Raw genomic sequence first — 17,957 nt, 5'->3', positions numbered from 1 at the left:
TGTTAGGATCATACAGGTCTGACCTCCACCAATCACAAAGCAAAGTATCATTTGTGTGACGGGAATAACTCTTTAATTCTGTACAACTTCTAGAGTACATGTTGCTTTTAAATACAGAACATCAATTTACAGCTGCATGAAAACATGATATATACTGCACTTTCAGAAGTCATTTTGGCAATTTGGGGACCCCATGAAAACATATCTGACTTTTGTAACACTATCATTATTGTGATGAACTCTACTCTGGGAAGCTAATGTTCATAATGAATATATATAAAGATATATATATATATATATATATATATATATATATATATATATATATAATATTTCCACTTGTAATCTGTTTCCTTGATCTTTTTATATACCTGTGTTTTATGTTGCAGTCTGTACTTAATATATTTTACACTGAAAAAGTGAAAAAAAAAAAAAAACACACACTATGCCAATAGACTGCACCACATTTTTTGACAGAGTTGCAGAATTGTCACACTTGGGCTTCTCAAATTTTGAAATGTTTTTTACAAACTAGGTTATAAGTTAAATATTTATGTATATCCTAAATGTTTCTCTTCTTTTTGCAGGTAAAGTTAAATCACACCTGGGATTGACTTCCATCGGTTTTGGCAGCCATGGAATTAGATAAGCCATCTGTTTGGGATTCTTTGAAAGAGAAGACCCGACCTTTACTTCAAAACTTGTCCATGAAGAAGTCTAAGAGAAGTTCACGGAAGATCTTGGATATTAGGAAAAGGCACATCCTCTCACATCGGATGAGTGTTTCAGTGCCTGATATGATGGACATTGGATACGCTATTCACGAAGAACGTGACTACACAGACTGTACCATTGAGTCTACCTCTATTTCCAATAGCCATTCATCTCCCATGGTGTCGCACAAGAAGCCAAGGGAGTATGTCACACATCTAAAGGAAAGCAGTAGTTGGATGCACATGGAAAGGGGTCACATGGAAATAACCGTTACAGAGACAGAAGTTCTGGACACTTCAGATTCTGAAACCAAAGATGAAGAGCCTGATACATATAGTGATGATAAAAGCATACTAGATTTGCTGCAGAAAGAATGCATGGCTGAAGGCTTGTCTGATAGTAAGCAGGAAGTCAATGAGGTACATATGAGTCAGCACTGCAACTGCTTTTACTGGGGTAGTGGTCAGATGTTGGTCACTGATATATTGTGTACGTTGGGTTATGTGTTTCTTCTTTTGAGATGCTTAAAAGAAGCCTGACGAGTTTTCAACTACCCCAAACCGTAGCTGCTGCTTTATAGGGCGGAAGGTTGTGTTTCTTGATTGACATTCCCCCACTAGTTTCGCCACATCTGATGCAGGGATGTGAGTTATACTGGCCTTGCTGTTATGTGACGTCTATACTGATGTACCATCGCTGGTAGAGAAAAGTCAGTCAAGCACTTTTATCTCCATGTTTCGTGTGGAAACCACATGGACCCTATTGTAGTCTATGGGGTCCACAGGTTTCCTAAGGTAACCACTTTTTTATGCGTATAGATTTCCGTTCAGGGAGGCCCCAAATGGATTCCCCGAACAGAAACCTGAATGCATCTTCACCTTATCTAGCATCATGTGGATGGTGGTACGACCTCTTCAATCCATTTCTGACTGCATCATGCAAAGATACATCAGTTTGCAATATGTTATTTTGCAGAACTAATATTTGGTACTACCGTGATCGCACTCTGATCCATGGAATAAAAATGTTATATTATTTATGCCATATGATGAACCGCACAGAGAGGCTGTTTTTTATTTTTTATTTTTTTTTTCTCCAAAAAGAGTTAATAAAAATTAAGACTATCATTTTGGAGTCATATATACTCCAAAATGATAGTCTTTACAAAAAATTGTTGAATCTTATGGCTATACCGGTTTAAAAAAAAAATAAAAAAAAATCTATCTATCTATCTTCTAATGTAATACAAAAATAAAAAAAAAGTCATGGTCCCGAAGGTTATAAATAGGTCTGGCCCACAAGGGATTCATGTAGGTTTGCCTCCACATTTTACTAATCACTCAAATAATTTCACTTGCTGCCTGCAGGCGACTTAGTTCAGTTGTTTTCTGTGTATATTGGTTATTTATGTAACCAGGCTTTGACAGTCAGCCCTCCTGTGTACATATTCAATGGGTGAGGCTCAAGGAGCAGGCCAGAAAGTTGTTAGTTAAGCAATTTACTGAACAGGATGTGTATTGTTCTGAAATCACATGCCTGAAGTCTGTTCCGAACCTTTTAAAATAAATAGTTTGCAAGCAGCCAAACCCAACAATCTATTAACAAGAACCTTGGGTCCAACCGAAACCTGACCTGGCCAAATGTCAGCATAATGCAGAGTGCTGCAACTTGAAATACTAGCTGCATTGTTATGCTTGCGCTGATACATTGTTGCTGCCAGAATTCACTTTATTTTAACTATTTATTTCTCCAGCAATGATTTTGGACTATTCAGCATGTAAAACTGCTCATATAAATCAGAAATTTTTGGAAGAAATTAGGTGCATTGGCATGTCTGGCTGAGCCTTACCAGTTTTGCACAGACTCTGTTTAGCTGTTCATATTAGTGCTGGGAACTTTTGACCAAAAGCTCCCACCATCAATCATTCCAATGGCTTTCTTCCTGGAATTGCCATTCCAGTCTGGAGTCTGTGGTTTGGTTTCTGTAAAATCCAAGTCTCATCTACATGTTGCAACAAAAACCCACAATGTAAAGTGTTCTGATATCCGCCTGGTCTTCATCCTATGGCTTTTCAATTATTGCTGCAGGTTTTGCAATGCAAAGGATGAAAGCAACAATGGAGATTTCTATATATGTTCTGATACAAAAACCATCCTGTCCCCGCTTTTTTTTTTGCAGTCTTGGCATGTAGAAAGACATACCTTTGAATTTCCCTGATGAAAATTTAGCAGCCTGGCCACCTTGTTTGTCCCCAGGCGTAACATATCTTTGGTATATGTTCTCAGTCTTTGCACAACCAAAAAAAAAAAAACCCTCTACTGTGTTATGTGACATCTGTGGGGTACAATCCGGAGACCATTATAGACTACAACCAAAGTGGAGAGGAGGGCTAACTTTACCTAATGGTTGGCTGACATGGGACCAGAATCTATTTTCCCTTATTAACCATACCCACTCACAATAATGCTTGTGTTTTCTCACCAAACTACACAATCTTGACAATATAGGATCAAAAAGTGTGTAAAACACATAAATGTGGTGCAAATCATGTACACCTGACTTGGATGACGACGTGGTCAGGCAGCATTCACACTGCTCAAAATATTTCAATGGGAGCATTGGAGCTAGCAGAGCACTATACTTCAGCCCTGTTGTTTAAATCCATAGAGTGGCGTGCACGCAACCCAACCACCACTCCATTCAGATCGAGGGGGCAAAATCCACCCTTGTCCTAAGGCCTAAGCGCCTAATTTACAACTTCATTGCAAGTATAGTGTATGAATGGCGTTGTAGCAAAATGCCTTAATAGGTTTTTTTCTCATTTACTTCCCCAAAACTAAGCTTTTAAGACTTGATACTTCACATAAATCCAAAAATACACAGACTGAGTGGTGTTATACAGAAACAATAACCTAGAAGATGAGGTCAGTTGTCTGCCAGTGAGGCTTTCGTTCCTCTCCTCATATGGTTTAGTAGAAAAGCATTATAATAAATTCCTTTAAAGCCAATTCTCCTTTTGTCCCTATCCAAATGGTTTTACAGGGTTTGTCTCAGCTGAGCTGGCTCCCTAGACCCTGCGAGTGAGATCTGTTACATGTTTTCTGCCACAGCTCTGAGCGGAGAGGGTTGGTACTGGGGTACTCGACCATATCCATAAGTCAGAGGATATATGGGAGGAGGTTGTGGGTATGAAGCAATCCCTTTGTAATGCCAACTTTCTCTGAAGGTGAAGTACGTTCGCTGAAGAATTTTATTTGTCTGACCTCAGTATGGCAGAACAATATAGTATTGGATGGTATGTTTGTCTTCTAGACGTAAGCTGCATATAATAATTGTCACCTGATATTTGATGTGAACGCCCTAATGAATAGTGGAAAGTTCTGGAGAATGTAGTTAGCGGGAGTCTGATGTTGGCAGACTCCTTCCCTCAAAAATCCATAACATGTTCTCACTGCTGGCACTTTCTCCTGCCAAAATCGCTGAAAGGATCAGTTTACCATTCTGTTGGCTGCTTACACAGTGCCCAGTGCTTTAGGCATCAAGACAACTCTTCCAGCTGTTGTAGCTTAGAGTGCACCATGTTGATGTGTGCAAAGCCACAAAAATCATTTTCGGGCCAAAAACTTCTAGCTTGTCGAGGTCTGAAACTCATTTACAACACTGAGGCCTCAGACCTTAGAAAGGATTCTGGTTCAATTATCACAAATAAACTGACGTACATAACTTGCACAATATATATTATGGGTTTTAGACACACTTTTGCTTCCAACTTGTTAATGTCGCATAGTTTAGTGGGGGAAAAAACTTGCTTTTTAGAACAAAATATTGTAAAGAAATATAATATACATATATAGCAAGAGAAAACCTACTGCTAACTGCAGAACAAAATATATATTTATAACCACCAGTGCACAAGAAGGGTGAAAGATACTGATGGGCAAGTCTCCAAAGAGCAAGCTTGATGTCCAAGCACCATATTTTATAAAAGGTTTCCCCTCCGGTTAAATCGCAACCTGTTGCTTGTTAAACTTTATCCATTGATCACAGTCACAGGGACCACACTCCTCTATTATCCTCAACATTAAAACCATCTGCTTGATATAGTATGTCTCCCCTTTGTTGCCAGAACTACTCTGTATCCTCAAGGTATAGCGTCTACAAGACTCTCTAAATGGGTCCTGTAGTTCTTGGTACCAAGACATTGCAGCAGATTCTTTAAATCTTCTCGGCGGAGCCTCAAGGGACAGAACCCAGAGCATTGAGAAGATTCACCGAGCAGACCCCCAGGATTAGATTCTCATTAGAGGAGTGTCTTTGCACATAGGAGCTTGTCAGCAGCAGTAGTAACAACCAATACCTCCAGGAGGTGAAATGAACACGAACAGAAACAGACCAATGGATGTGGAAAGAACTGCGCTTGCTCCAAATTCCATAAATTCAACACGATCTTTATTATAATTCCTAATACACGACGCAGCGGGCTGCGTTTCGGGGCTTCCCCTTTGTCTTTTTACTAATAGGATAAGTGTGTACAGTGGTAATACACTTGACAAAGGGGAAGCCCCGAAACGCAGCCCGCTGCGTCGTGTATTAGGAATTATAATAAAGATCGTGTTGAATTTATGGAATTTGGAGCAAGCGCAGTTCTTTCCACATCCATTGGTCTGTTTCTGTTAGAACCCAGAGCATCACACTACCCTTAATGGCTTGTCTTCTTTTTGTAGTGCATTATGTTACAATCTCTTCCCCTGGTATGTGATGCACACAAACCTGGCCATCTACATGATCCATCAGGCCTCCTTCTTCCAATGGTCCTCTAGTGTCCATGCTTCACTAGTTGGTGCCACTTTTGTAGGTAGCAACCACTGCATCTGCTATTTCAGAAATGCTATGTGACCCAGTTGGCTAACCATCTCAATTTGGCCTTCTGAAAGTTGCTGTACTTGTCCATTTTTCCAGCTTCAAATATATGAATTTCAAGAACTGACTCCTCACTTTCTGCCCAATAAAACTGTATCTCACCTGTTGTCAGATGTTATTGTAAGAACATAATCCAGTTTATTCACTTTATCGGTAAGTGGTTTATTGTTATGGCTGATTAATAAGGTGACTTTTTTAATTATTAAAATTTATTTTTAATTTAGCTAATTTATGCTTGATATTTACTTCTGCTTTGATATATGCACGGTTTTAATATATAATTTATCAAAACTACTGCAAGTCCTTACTTTTTTCTCCTTCCACTTTAGGATGGGTCTGGAAGTATCGATTTGAACTCTTCAATATCATCTCAGATGTCAGAAGATCTTGGAGTAAGTAGTGGAATGTTTTTCTTATATTTCATATGTCTAAAATCTGGATAAATTGAATATGTTTTTGTATAACTCACCCCTAGGTGTAAGCCAAAATATTTAATCTTTTTATGCAGATTTTGCCATACACCACATCTGAGACCAATGCCTTACCTAGGGACCAGGCAAACAGTACTTCCCAAAACCTGCATTAAAGACCAGGTAGCCTTCATTGTACTGTCAAGGGACAAGAAACATCCCCACCCCTTCTCCAAAATCAGGTTCTCCAGTCTCTTGGTTTGGCTTTATCCATAGTCCATTGACAATAACGCCACCTAGTAAAGGGTAGCCGATCATGGTCTGACTTACGGGACTCCCAATACCTGCCTTGGCTCTCTCTCCAAGGATAAATGATACCTTCTTACCCAGAACTCATACCATGTTGTAAATATTGGGGAAGGTTAAAGAGTTACTGTCATTTCAAGGTAATAAATAGTATAGTTGAATATAACAAATCTGTCTCCTGTATTCAGCTCCTCTACTGCCTGGGTTCACACATGCATTCGACTTTCCATTCTTCGGGTCTGCTGGGGAACCCAAAGAATGGAAAATGTATCCACAGTTACCACGCGGACCCCATAGACTATAATTTGGTCCACCAGGTCTCCATTGAAAAATACTTGCAGGACTTTTTGCTTCATTATTTTCAAGTGGATTTGGGGATAGAAACTCCTAAACATAGCCTGAGTGATCTGTCTTCACTATGTAAGCTGGTAGAGCTAACACACATCAAATTACAGAGGTCTATGGGGAAGGGACTGGAGAGGGGGGAGCGCAGTGAGTGAGAAGCGTGCACATCGAAACAAGTTGCTGCCGGTAACTGTAAGACTTCTTTGTTTTATGTGTGCATAAAATTCTGGTGAGAGGAAATATCATATATTTATTTATAGTATGTATGTATGTATATATATATATATATATATATATATATATATATATATATATATATATTTTTTTTTTTTCCTAAAAAATCCTGTTCTGACTTTCATCACTAAACAAAGGAGGAGGAGATTTCCTTGCAGTCCTCTTACTTAGCACACAGATGATCACATCTATCATGTAAATGTAGATAAGACACAGGATCCTCTGGTCACAGTAGGTGATTTCACAGCTCATCTACTCCCCTCTCTGTACAATGACACCTGTGCATGCTTAGAAAAGTCTCCTTTAGGGTCAATTCACATGGAGTTTTTTTTGTGCAGGTGGAAAAAATCTGCTCCAGGAATTAGGAAACTGTATTTTGACGCTGTTTTTGGTATGATGTGGTTTTTTACCTCTTTTTATCACAGGTTTTTTTTTTTTGGCTCCAGCTCACTGTAGGGACTTGGAAACTTTGCTTCAAAAACTGCTAGAGTTTTGTTTTTTAAAGAAGTTTTTGCAAAAACCGCACCAAAAAATCGGTTTGCATTTTTCGTTTTCCATTGACTTCAATGGATTTTTCCAGGCGGAATCTACCTGAAGATAACTCGTGTTACTTTTTTTTTTCCTCTAGTGGAAAAAACTGCTAGTGACTCCCATTTAAATGAATGGGAGGCGGTTTTTCAGGCGGTTTTCACGTCAAAATCCTTTTGCAAAAAACTCTGTGTGAACTGACCCTTGCAAGTCAATAGGGTCTGCTACAGACTATAATGTCTTTGGCCTATGGCCAATATCCAGCAGACAGGAAGTCACAAACTATTGAAAGGTTAGGTATACGTATGTTCACATTTGGAGAGGAATTTAAGGCGGTCTTCTGTTTTTTTTTTTATTTCTATCCAAACTCCAGCCCTTTGTAACCCACAGTGGAGAGCCACAACAATGCTTTAGTGGTACTCTTGTGCCACAGGTTCTGCAGCTGAATTGGCAGCGGAATCTGCTGGGCTGGAAGATAAAGCAAAATTTTTTTGTTGTTGTTGTTGTTCAGGATTCCAAAGAAAGCTGCTCTTCTGTCCAGAATCTGGAGCTGATTTTTTAAGAAGAATTTGCAACACATTTGGCTACAAATTCACCCATGTGAACGACTGCTAATGATTCACACCTATTCAGCCACAAGGAAATTTAAAAGATTTGGTTTAAGCAATTTTTTTCTGAGTTGGCCTTATAAATCATACCAAAAATGGTTTCTGGTGATATTGAGTACAAAGCGCTGTGCAGACAAAACATATTCTTCCACAACAAAAAAAAGCATAGCATTTCTTATGGATCTTTGGTTTTTAGAGGAAAGTATTGTCCGTCTGAAACAGGAAAGCGACTTCCCGACACTGTTTACACAAGACTGGAATAATAGAGTTCTGTAGAATGTCATTTATGCTGTTGCATTAATACTTCCTTTCACTTGAATTAAGGGCCCAGCCCAAACCATGACAAACCTGCTCGACATCATTGCTTCTCCTCCAGCAAACTATACAGTCTGTGTTATTATGACGTATTTATTTGTCCAATAAATAGTACACAGTAGATTGGGGAAATAATCTGATCTAGGTTTGGAAAGGAGGGGGGCACTACTTAAAGAGGACCTTTAATGTCCTCAGGCACATGCAATTTTATATACCGCTAGAAAGCTGACAGTGCGCTGAATTCAAATAATGGGATTATTTATTATTATTATTATTATTATTATTATTATTATTGTATAGTGTGTGTGTGTGTGCATATATAATATATAATGGAGGGGGTGTACATCTCGCCCAGACTACTCAGGTGGGTGATATGAGAAAACTCCAGGAATGTTTGTTCTCAGCGGACAACTTTCGTCTGCTGAGCATTTTGGTAAATGCTCAGTATTAGGCTGGATTTTTAGGAATGGCAGGTAGGTTGGTAGTGGGACCTGTCATTCCATCCCCCTCCAGTCCACACTTTGGGAATGTTCCAGCAGCGACTTAGCTGCAGAGAGTCTCCTCGTCAAGAAGGCTTAAGAAGTCAGCTCCAGCAGCAACACTTTGGCAGAGCTTGGCTGGAGAGCAAACAGAGAGGTCATATTTTTGGAGCTGTGTCCTGAATGATTCTCCTGGCTTTTGGATTTCTGTTATTCTAGGTGAGGTAACCTATTCTATGCTTAGTTAGAGCCTAGCCGGGCAGATATTTATTTTTGTATTGTTTCCTTTTGTTGCTGCACTACCTTTATGAGTGACAATAAAACTCTACCTTTGTTTTAGACTAAAGAAACTGGACTTGTGTGTCTATGCCACCTCACCTAGCAACCCCAGACCCTGAATACACACATATATATATATATATATATATATATATATATATATATATTTATATATACATATAATATAATATATAATATATATATATATATATATATATATATATATATATATATATATACACACACAATTATTTTTTTTTTTTTTATACTTGCTCAATGTTCTAGTCATTAATCAGTGATTAGTCTTTAGCGCTCTCGGTTTGCAGGAAGTAGTCACTACACATAGATATTTTCCCAAACATGACACTTCACTCAGGGCATCCTGAATGGAAATGGGTTTTTAAGTATGCATAGAGTAAAAATAGCTTTGTACAAAAGTGACAAACATAAATTTTGACCACTGCGCAATTGTGGAACTTTGTTTTATTTTTATATGAAAGCAAGTGATCGCGCATGAGTCATCTGGGCATTCCCATATTGTAAAGTTTCTCGGGTTCTCTACAATGAAGGTTCTCCATCCCATTGTTGTTCAGAGACCAATCCAGTAGACTGCTAGCGCTGTCATGTCAGAGGGCAGGGGTTGGGGATACCTCACTGTGAGTGAATTTCTAGCAACTATGTTGCAAGACCGATTACAACTCCTTTTTCTCAGGTCACATAGGTATGTTGAAATGCTTTATAACTCTCCTTTTGAGGGCTGTCTACCATTCTGAGGGGTCATAGCATGTGACCTGCTCTTTAAATAAAATCTTCAATAACAGAAAGCCCTGTGTGATTGGTTTGAGCTTTACGTGGGTCATCGTTCCTCAACCAGTAGCTTGGTAGGTCTTAGGCTTCCAGTATATAGGCTTCCAGTTGGCAATAACACTGGGAGAAAATACATTGTTATTACGTGGCTCAGAGTTGGGGGTCACATAACAGACACTTGACAATTTAGACACCACTGCCAAACAATCCTCTTTCATAAAGCGAATGTTTTATTAATTTACATGAAAATCCCCCAGAAGGCTGAACTTTTTTTTTTTTTCTCCTCTGACACTAGATCCTTAGTCATAGGATTAGGTTGTTTAGATAGATTTGTTTGCTCTCTAAACTTATTTTTGAGCGCGCTGATAGCAGAAGTTAGTGATGGTTAGCATACCAGTATATTATTATATAGTATATTTTGCAGTAATAATACATGACATGGCATTTTATGTTCTTCAGGGCCTTGAAAACTATGACAGTGTGAGCAATCTTCCAAATCTTATGTCATACCTCCTGACCATCCACTTACGAGAGGGACGCAATCTGGTCATCAGGGATCGCTCAGGTAATTATCATCACAAGTTCTATTGATGTACTACATTATAGAACAAGTCAAGTGGAAAATACCTGGACAACCATGTATTCACGTAATCCATATCTGTACTTGTGAACATTGCAAGCCACCTCAAGGTGGATAAGCTCTTTTCAGATGAATTTTAAGGTCAAGAAATCTGCTACGTGTGACTGTAGCCTTAAACCAGCCAGTCAAACGCTAGCTAGGCCAACAGCTGTCTCTTCCATCTTACCTATACAAACGCATCCTCAGCCAAGCGGGCATGTGTACTTAACACAAGAGATTAAAAGCTGGCAGACGCTTAAGCGCATTGGCTATTAGTGGCTTGTTCTTGAAGTACATACATGGATTTCTGAAAACCCCATACACATGTTTGGGGAAGTGTGAACATGCACTTAACCAATGGCAACATTGTCTAGGAATTGTCACCCCTCAACAATAGAGTGGACCCAGTGATGTTATGTAGGTAGCCATTTTATCCTGGGCTTAGATGTAATGGTGAGGTAGAATTGTGAAGGCAGTCTGTATTTTATCCAATAGATAATCTACTATATGAATGTCTATTGTGACAAGTCAACATACTGATCATTCTGCTGGCAGATATTTTAGTCAGCTCTTTTAAAGTGTTATCGCACTTCCTCATGTCTCTGACCTCACCCCAGCCCATGTAATAGGCCTGGGGTGCATAACATTTTCTTGTTTGAGATGGTTCTCTTTGATAGTGGTACAATAAAACTTTCTTCAGGTAAAACTGATATGGCATTGTGCCTACTTCAAGTCCTAGAGATCTAATGGAGAACAAGTGCACTACCGTTATAGGTCCGGTCTGTGAAGCAACATAGGGTCTCATTTATCAAAATTGTACTTTGCACGGTCTAAAGCTAAGAATCCTGTTCGTAGTTTTAGATATATTTATATATATTGACTTGCAAAATATGTCAGGCCCATCAAGGTGTGTCAGCAAAGAATAAGACTGATGGGTCCACTTAATAGCATGGGCTATTGAACTCAGTGGCATAACTAGGAATGGCGGGGTCCTAACGGGAACATTTGACAAGGGGCCCCATAGTGGCCCCTACACACACAATGTTACGCGCATTAGTAGCCCCTTATTGGCCCTTGCACAGAGTGTTATGCCCCACTGTGGCCCCTGCACACAGTATTATGTCCCATTGTGGACCACCAATGAACAATTATTATACTCGGCGGTCTTTTCAGACCCCAGGTATAATAAACAGAGACCCAGGGGAAGATACAAACATAAAAAACAGTTACTTACCTCTCCCTGGCTCTGATGCGATCCCTGTTGATGTCGGCCATCTTCAATGACGCACAGGACGTCGCGTGACCCGGGCCTGCGTCACGAAGCATAGGGACGTAGGCCCCGGCCATGTGACATCAGGGACGTCACTCAAGTAGGCCTGAAGCCTGCCCAGAGAGGTAACACTGTTTTTTATGTTTTCTCCCCTCCTCTGGGCCTCCGATCATTATATGTGAAAAGACCCCTGAGTATAATAATAGTGTTTGTGGGGCCCACGGCCTTGCTTACCGATTCGATTCACGGATGGAGTAACTCCAGCCCGTAATAGCCTATTTAAAGAAAAAAAAAAAGCAGCGGTACCAGCTGTCGCCAGGTCCTCTAATGTCCCGAGCCCTGTGGCAGCCGTTACCACTGCTACCCCTGTAGTTCGTGCCTGTTCCTAGCTGATACTAATGCATAGTTCTCATAAGTTTCAAGATGAATATGTTCATCTACACAAAATATTTGTTCACAGATTCTGTGTACCACATTAGAAAAACAATTATCATTGTCTAAGCAATGATACCATCTCTCTGGCTGTCTATTTGTGGCAGCATGCGATGTCCTTTTATATAGGTTTTTCTGAGAAGTTAACCATATGCATGTGGGTGTCAGATACTTGTATATTGATCGTTTCATCTTCTTGTGACCATTTCTCACCTTCTTGAAGTAGGTGTAAAATAAGAACACTTTTTACATTAAAAAAAAAAATATGGCCTGTTAGTAAGTTTGTAAAACCAGTTCATTGCTTGAGAGTTTTGATCAAGTTGCAGTGCACGAGTACCATCAGATTGGGAAGTGCTGCAGGAAATACCAGCACCAGCAAGAAGACTGTAGGCAAAACACCTATAAATCCAAGCCATATTCACCAAGTACTAGGGTATAAGTACATGTTGTTTTCACATGCAGGGTCAGACTTGCCCTCCAGAATACCTGAAAATCCTACTATGGACCCCGGTTACACATTAATGGCCCTTAAAGGGGTTATCCAGTTTCCAAGAAAGAATTTGCAGCTACGTCCACAGATTCACTGCATGTAAATAACAGTGTGCAAGGAGGATCAAGTAAAATAAAGTCAAGTAAAGGGTGCACGGGGAACAGTGTGTATTTAGCACTGCTGGGTATGTATTTACAGATAATTTTTTGGAAGCTAGATAACCCCTTACATTCTAGTAATAACACAGAGTTCAGAGGCAAACAGAGTAAACTCTTACCATAAACAGACATTTACTCGCTTCCTTGGATACCAAAAACCAACAAAAACAAGTAGTTGTTTCAACCTAAATTTACTGAAGTCCAGGAAATGTGTTTTGTAAGGATGCATTTGGGATTAACCTCTGCAAATAGCTAATGTTTGAGTACGGTCATGTTAATATTTGTACATATAAAATAGCGCCATCTGCTGACACTTGGTGTAAATGCAACATTTTTGAATGGATCGCTACCTTGGAGAAGTAGGGACCTGTCCTCTATACTGTCACTCCTATTATAATCCACATATAATTATACCTTCACAATTGCATCTACAAACATGATCCCTGGAAATGTTTCCAATGTACTGTCTATGTGAAAAGTATCTATAGACATGTATGTGCTGTATAACAAAATGATGTCCTTTTGTAAGCAATTTGCCTTAGCAAATTTGTAATTTTACATTGAGTGCAAACTGTGTTTTACATGAAATGGCCATGTTTCAGACACATTTGTCTCATTTAACCTTTTCGCTGCCAAGGGTCTCTGGAAATTTTGCACCTCCAGTAGCCAGAGCAATTTTCACAGTTTTGAGATGGACAAATCAAACCTAAATTGCAACATTAAAAAAGCATCCAACCCCCCCATACCTATATATTTTCTTAAAGTAGACACCTGCAGCATTGTCAGAATGCCACTTGGTACTGTATACGAACAGGCACCTTCATGCAATTTTGATTTAAAGTGAATGTTTTATGAAAAAATGCAAATAAATGTATATTAGTTGTTAAAAGCGGAAACCAAACAAAAAATTAAATGCACCAAACCTCCTAAAAATAAGAGTTCAACATGTGCAGAGTTCATACATATCACTATGGCCTGAACCCGCATGCACGTGTCTTCAGAAAATCGCTAGAACTGGAAGGAACAAAATTCTGCTTTGAAGCTGGAAATGTTAAAAAAGTATCATCCTATAAAATTTAGGGATTACACACCATGAAAAGTAAGTGAACCCCTAAACCCTATATATTTTTTGAAAGTAGACAACCTGAAGATTACAAATGTCTTAATGGGTTATCGATAGCCACATCCACCTTCATGCAACTTTGCGACCAACACAAATAATTTTTTGAAAAAATACGCTAAAACACATATTTGCACCCTAAACTCATGTTCAATGAGTACCGCAAACATCAACTACAACAAGAGCTCGGACTCCCAAAAACACGAATACAGACGACAAGCAGGATTTTGCTGTTGTTCACTAATATGTTAAAAAGCTATACTGCACCTACCAAACTGTGACTGTGATACCAAAATCTAACTTTTTTCAGAGTACACAGCATACCGTATATAAAAACACAATTTAATAGTTTATATATACAACCACCTTCATTCAACTTTGCCGCAAACAGAGATTGCTAGCAAAAATTGCGCAAAAATTCAAATTTGCCACTAAAGTGCGGCTCAAGAAATCCCTTTCTGCAAACATAATGTACTGTCCATAAAACTGCAATATGTGAGGAGTTCATACATACCACACATGTATATATTTACAGGGGCGGGTGTTAAAGAATCGCAGAAATGCGCCATCCCATTTTGTGCATGCAAATTAAATAGGACTTTACATAAAAATGTTATTTTCCATCCCCCTATAATAATTTTAGCAATCTATACGTTCATCTCTAGTGATAATCGTTATTACTATTATTTTAGTGTGTAACGGACATCACTAGAGACGTATTTTACTGTAGAAAGCTCAGGTATAGACAGGACAGGGATTGGGTGAAATGTAAACTTTATTTGCGACTTTATGTATATGTTGTGTAAGTGTTTGGTGCGACTTTTTTTTTTTTTGGCTCTGCGACCTGGACAATGGTAAACGTCTGGGTCACAGTGCCAACAAACTTCCTGGTTATGTTCAGGAGGTATAACATAAGAATACCCCAGTAGTAAAGCTCAGGGGGGAATTACATTATAACTGTATGTGACAATCAGAGACAAATGTATAGTATACGCTCTGATTGGCAGGAGAAGGGTTAATAGGGACAATAGAGTCCCTGCCACCCCCTCCTGCTGTCACATACAAGTTATGCAGAGAGTCAGATCGTCAGATCAGATTTCTCTGTCTCTCTCTCTCTGCTGCACTGCTCCGTGTCCCTCTTCCTTTCTTTAGATCGCAAATTGCTTGCTTAGACAGGAGGGGGGGACACTTTGGAGCTCTATATCTTTGGACTGCATCAACATATCTTGATGCTTTCAATTGCATTTTAAAGAAGAGAATCTCATCTTTAAAATGATATCAAGAACTCAATGATTGGATGTACAGTTTTGGAGAAATTTACTGTTGAAATGCTGTCGGGAATTGAGATCTGCAGTTGGCTCTCAATGCCAAATAGTGTTTTCAACAGTGAATCGTTCCAAGACTGTAAGTAAAATCATCTATGCAATGATGTGATTAATTAAAAATGACTTTTCCCAGTGATAGAGCCCCTTTAAATAAACCACATTAGGTGTGCTGCGGCTGAAGGTACCTGGGATCTTGTGGTCCTTGTTAGAATTGGAGATCTTTATCTTGTCAGTGGTCAGTATGTGAGGGCATGTTTTGCACCTTTTCTGTCCGCATGGAAACGCTCCTGTTGTAGTAGGAGGTGACAGTGAGCTGCTAATAACCATATTCCTGAGGTTTGGTGGCTGTCTGTAGCACAGGAGAGGGGTGTCTGGAAATATGGATTTTAGACGGTTGTCTTTTTGCAGTAGTGGATGTAGTTTGTGTGTAATTCCTCTCAGCAGCTCCAAATGTGGGTTGTATGTGATGACCAGGGGCACCCAATTGTTTTCCTGTTGTTTATGATTATATCCACTGGCTAACACAGTACAAAGATATTTTTTCCTTATACAACAGACACTGCAAATAGTTCAACTTGAAAACAGGTACCCTTTAAGGAGGACCTTTAAACACATCTGCCTCATCCAACTCTTTGCATCATTTAACAGGCACAATTCCACCAATTCTGGAACAGTTAGAATTTTTTCTGTAGCCCCCAACATTCCTGAGCATTTTATGCAGTTAATTTGGTCCCTGATATGATATTGAGGATCTGTACTGTCAGGTGGACGGTGTCAGGCAGGAGCAGACAAGGGGGTGTGATTCTGAGCTCTGACACTGGCTGCCTCTTATTGGAGCTCTGAATCAGACCCTCCTGTCTGACACTGCCCTTCTGACATTACAGAGCCTAAATAGCATATGTGGCACCAAAACTGACTGCAATGATTGCTCGGCAAAGGTGGAAGGTTGAAATAAACTGCAACTATGCTGAATCTGTAGAACAGTGCTTAGTAACAGAATATTAAGAATAGGAATTGGTGGAGGTTGGGACAGAGTGTAGTAACAGAGAAATGACCTCTTCTTAATGATAAGACTTTACTCATACCTGGAAATGGGCTGAACATATCCAAAAACAGACTCCTCCTCCCTTTACACAATTTTCTAAATATAGTTAATTAAAAATGCAAAAAAAAGTCCTATGTATTACAAAAAACACTAACATTATTTGAATAACCTGAATGGAAAAAAATGACCAGCCTTTTAAACTGCACATATATTCATTAATTAAATAAATAAATAAATACATAAATAAATAATAAATAATATAAAAAAGAATAAACAAAATAATAAGTCCAATCGTGAATCAGGAAATATTACATGAAGTGGTTAATGTTATTTGTATTTTCATAACTTTTTATAGGGTTGAGTTTGCGGTATTATCAGGTTTATCAACACCATGCACTTCCTGCTGATGAATTTGCCTTAGACTTAATGTCAAGTCAATCCTGTCATTATGTTTCGAACCTGTCTAGCTAGAAGCTTTGATGACTCAGTACATAAGTCTGGCTGTCTGCATTATAGAGTTTGCATAACACTGAACGGAAGCTGTGAAATATCTCAATGCAGTGAGCTCCCTCTTGTGGCGTCTGCAGGAAATGCAAAGATTTGATTTCGGGGAGCCACAAGAGTTGAACTTGTTTAAATTTTATTTTGTGTGTAAATAAATAGTTTGTGTGAATTTGAGGAGCTCTGCAATGCATGTTATCTGAGAAATAGGTTTCTATTTCCTGTTAGCTTCTCTGCTGCCTGTTAAACTGCTCAATTCACTGCCAGGATAGTCTTCACTGACTACTTGGATACAGATCAGGTTACATAGAGGTCTGTGTGGAGGGGGGGAAGAAGAGGAGTCCAGTGAGTGAGAAATAGACACCTCTCCCCTCTTCATAGACTTGTGTAAACTGATCTATCTTCAGTGAAGACTGATCGGGCTATTATTATAGCATGCAGTAGAGAAGCTGAGAAAAGGGAGCATTTTCCAAAAGAAGAAAATCTCCTGCACCCGCCCCATACATGTGAATGTAGCGTGGATCGTACAAGCGCATTGGCACTCCATTCAAATGGAGGCTTTAGGGAGATTTTCTGTCCCATGTCCTGATCACTGGGAGACCCAGCAATCAGGCCCCCAGCGATCAGACGCTTATCTCCTGTCCCAAGGATAGGGAATAAGTGTCCATGATGGCACAACCCCTTTATCTATTATCCCGATATAAACCCTTTCAATGGAAACCTCTTTCACCATCTCCAACAAGTCCAGCTCTTTACCTCAGTTAAAGAGGACTTTTCATCAATTGGGGCACATGCGGTTTCACGATCTGTGCCCCGGTGAAGAGCTATCGGTGCCGGTACCGTAGCTCTTCACCGTCAGAAGGGAGTTCCTGACAGCCAGTCAGGAACGCCCTTCCTCACAGCAGCGCCTAAAGCTCTGTACTGTGAGACTGCGTATTGGGGAGACGTTCCTCACCGCTCTCACAGTACAACCCTTCTGACGGTGAAGAGCTACGGTACCGGCACCGAAGGCTCTTCACCGGGGCACAGATCTTGAAAGCCGACAGTGCAC

General features: G+C 39.6%; 1 protein-coding gene across 1 annotated transcript in view; it reads left to right on the top strand.

Moving 5' to 3' along the window:
* The first annotated feature begins 615 nt into the window (after positions 1-615).
* Positions 616-17,957, top strand: part of MCTP2 (multiple C2 and transmembrane domain containing 2) — an 87,509-nt gene continuing 70,167 nt past the window's right edge. Inside the window, exons 1-3 of the mRNA XM_075273221.1 lie at positions 616-1,133; positions 5,965-6,027; positions 10,406-10,511. Coding sequence (XP_075129322.1) covers positions 636-1,133; positions 5,965-6,027; positions 10,406-10,511 — 667 coding nt within the window. The 5' untranslated portion in view covers positions 616-635. The remainder of the gene's footprint in view (positions 1,134-5,964; positions 6,028-10,405; positions 10,512-17,957) is intronic.

The sequence above is a fragment of the Leptodactylus fuscus genome, chromosome 5 (genome assembly GCF_031893055.1).
Source record: "Leptodactylus fuscus isolate aLepFus1 chromosome 5, aLepFus1.hap2, whole genome shotgun sequence".
NCBI lineage: Eukaryota > Metazoa > Chordata > Amphibia > Anura > Leptodactylidae > Leptodactylus > Leptodactylus fuscus.
This window is presented reverse-complemented; position numbering and strand designations above follow the sequence as displayed.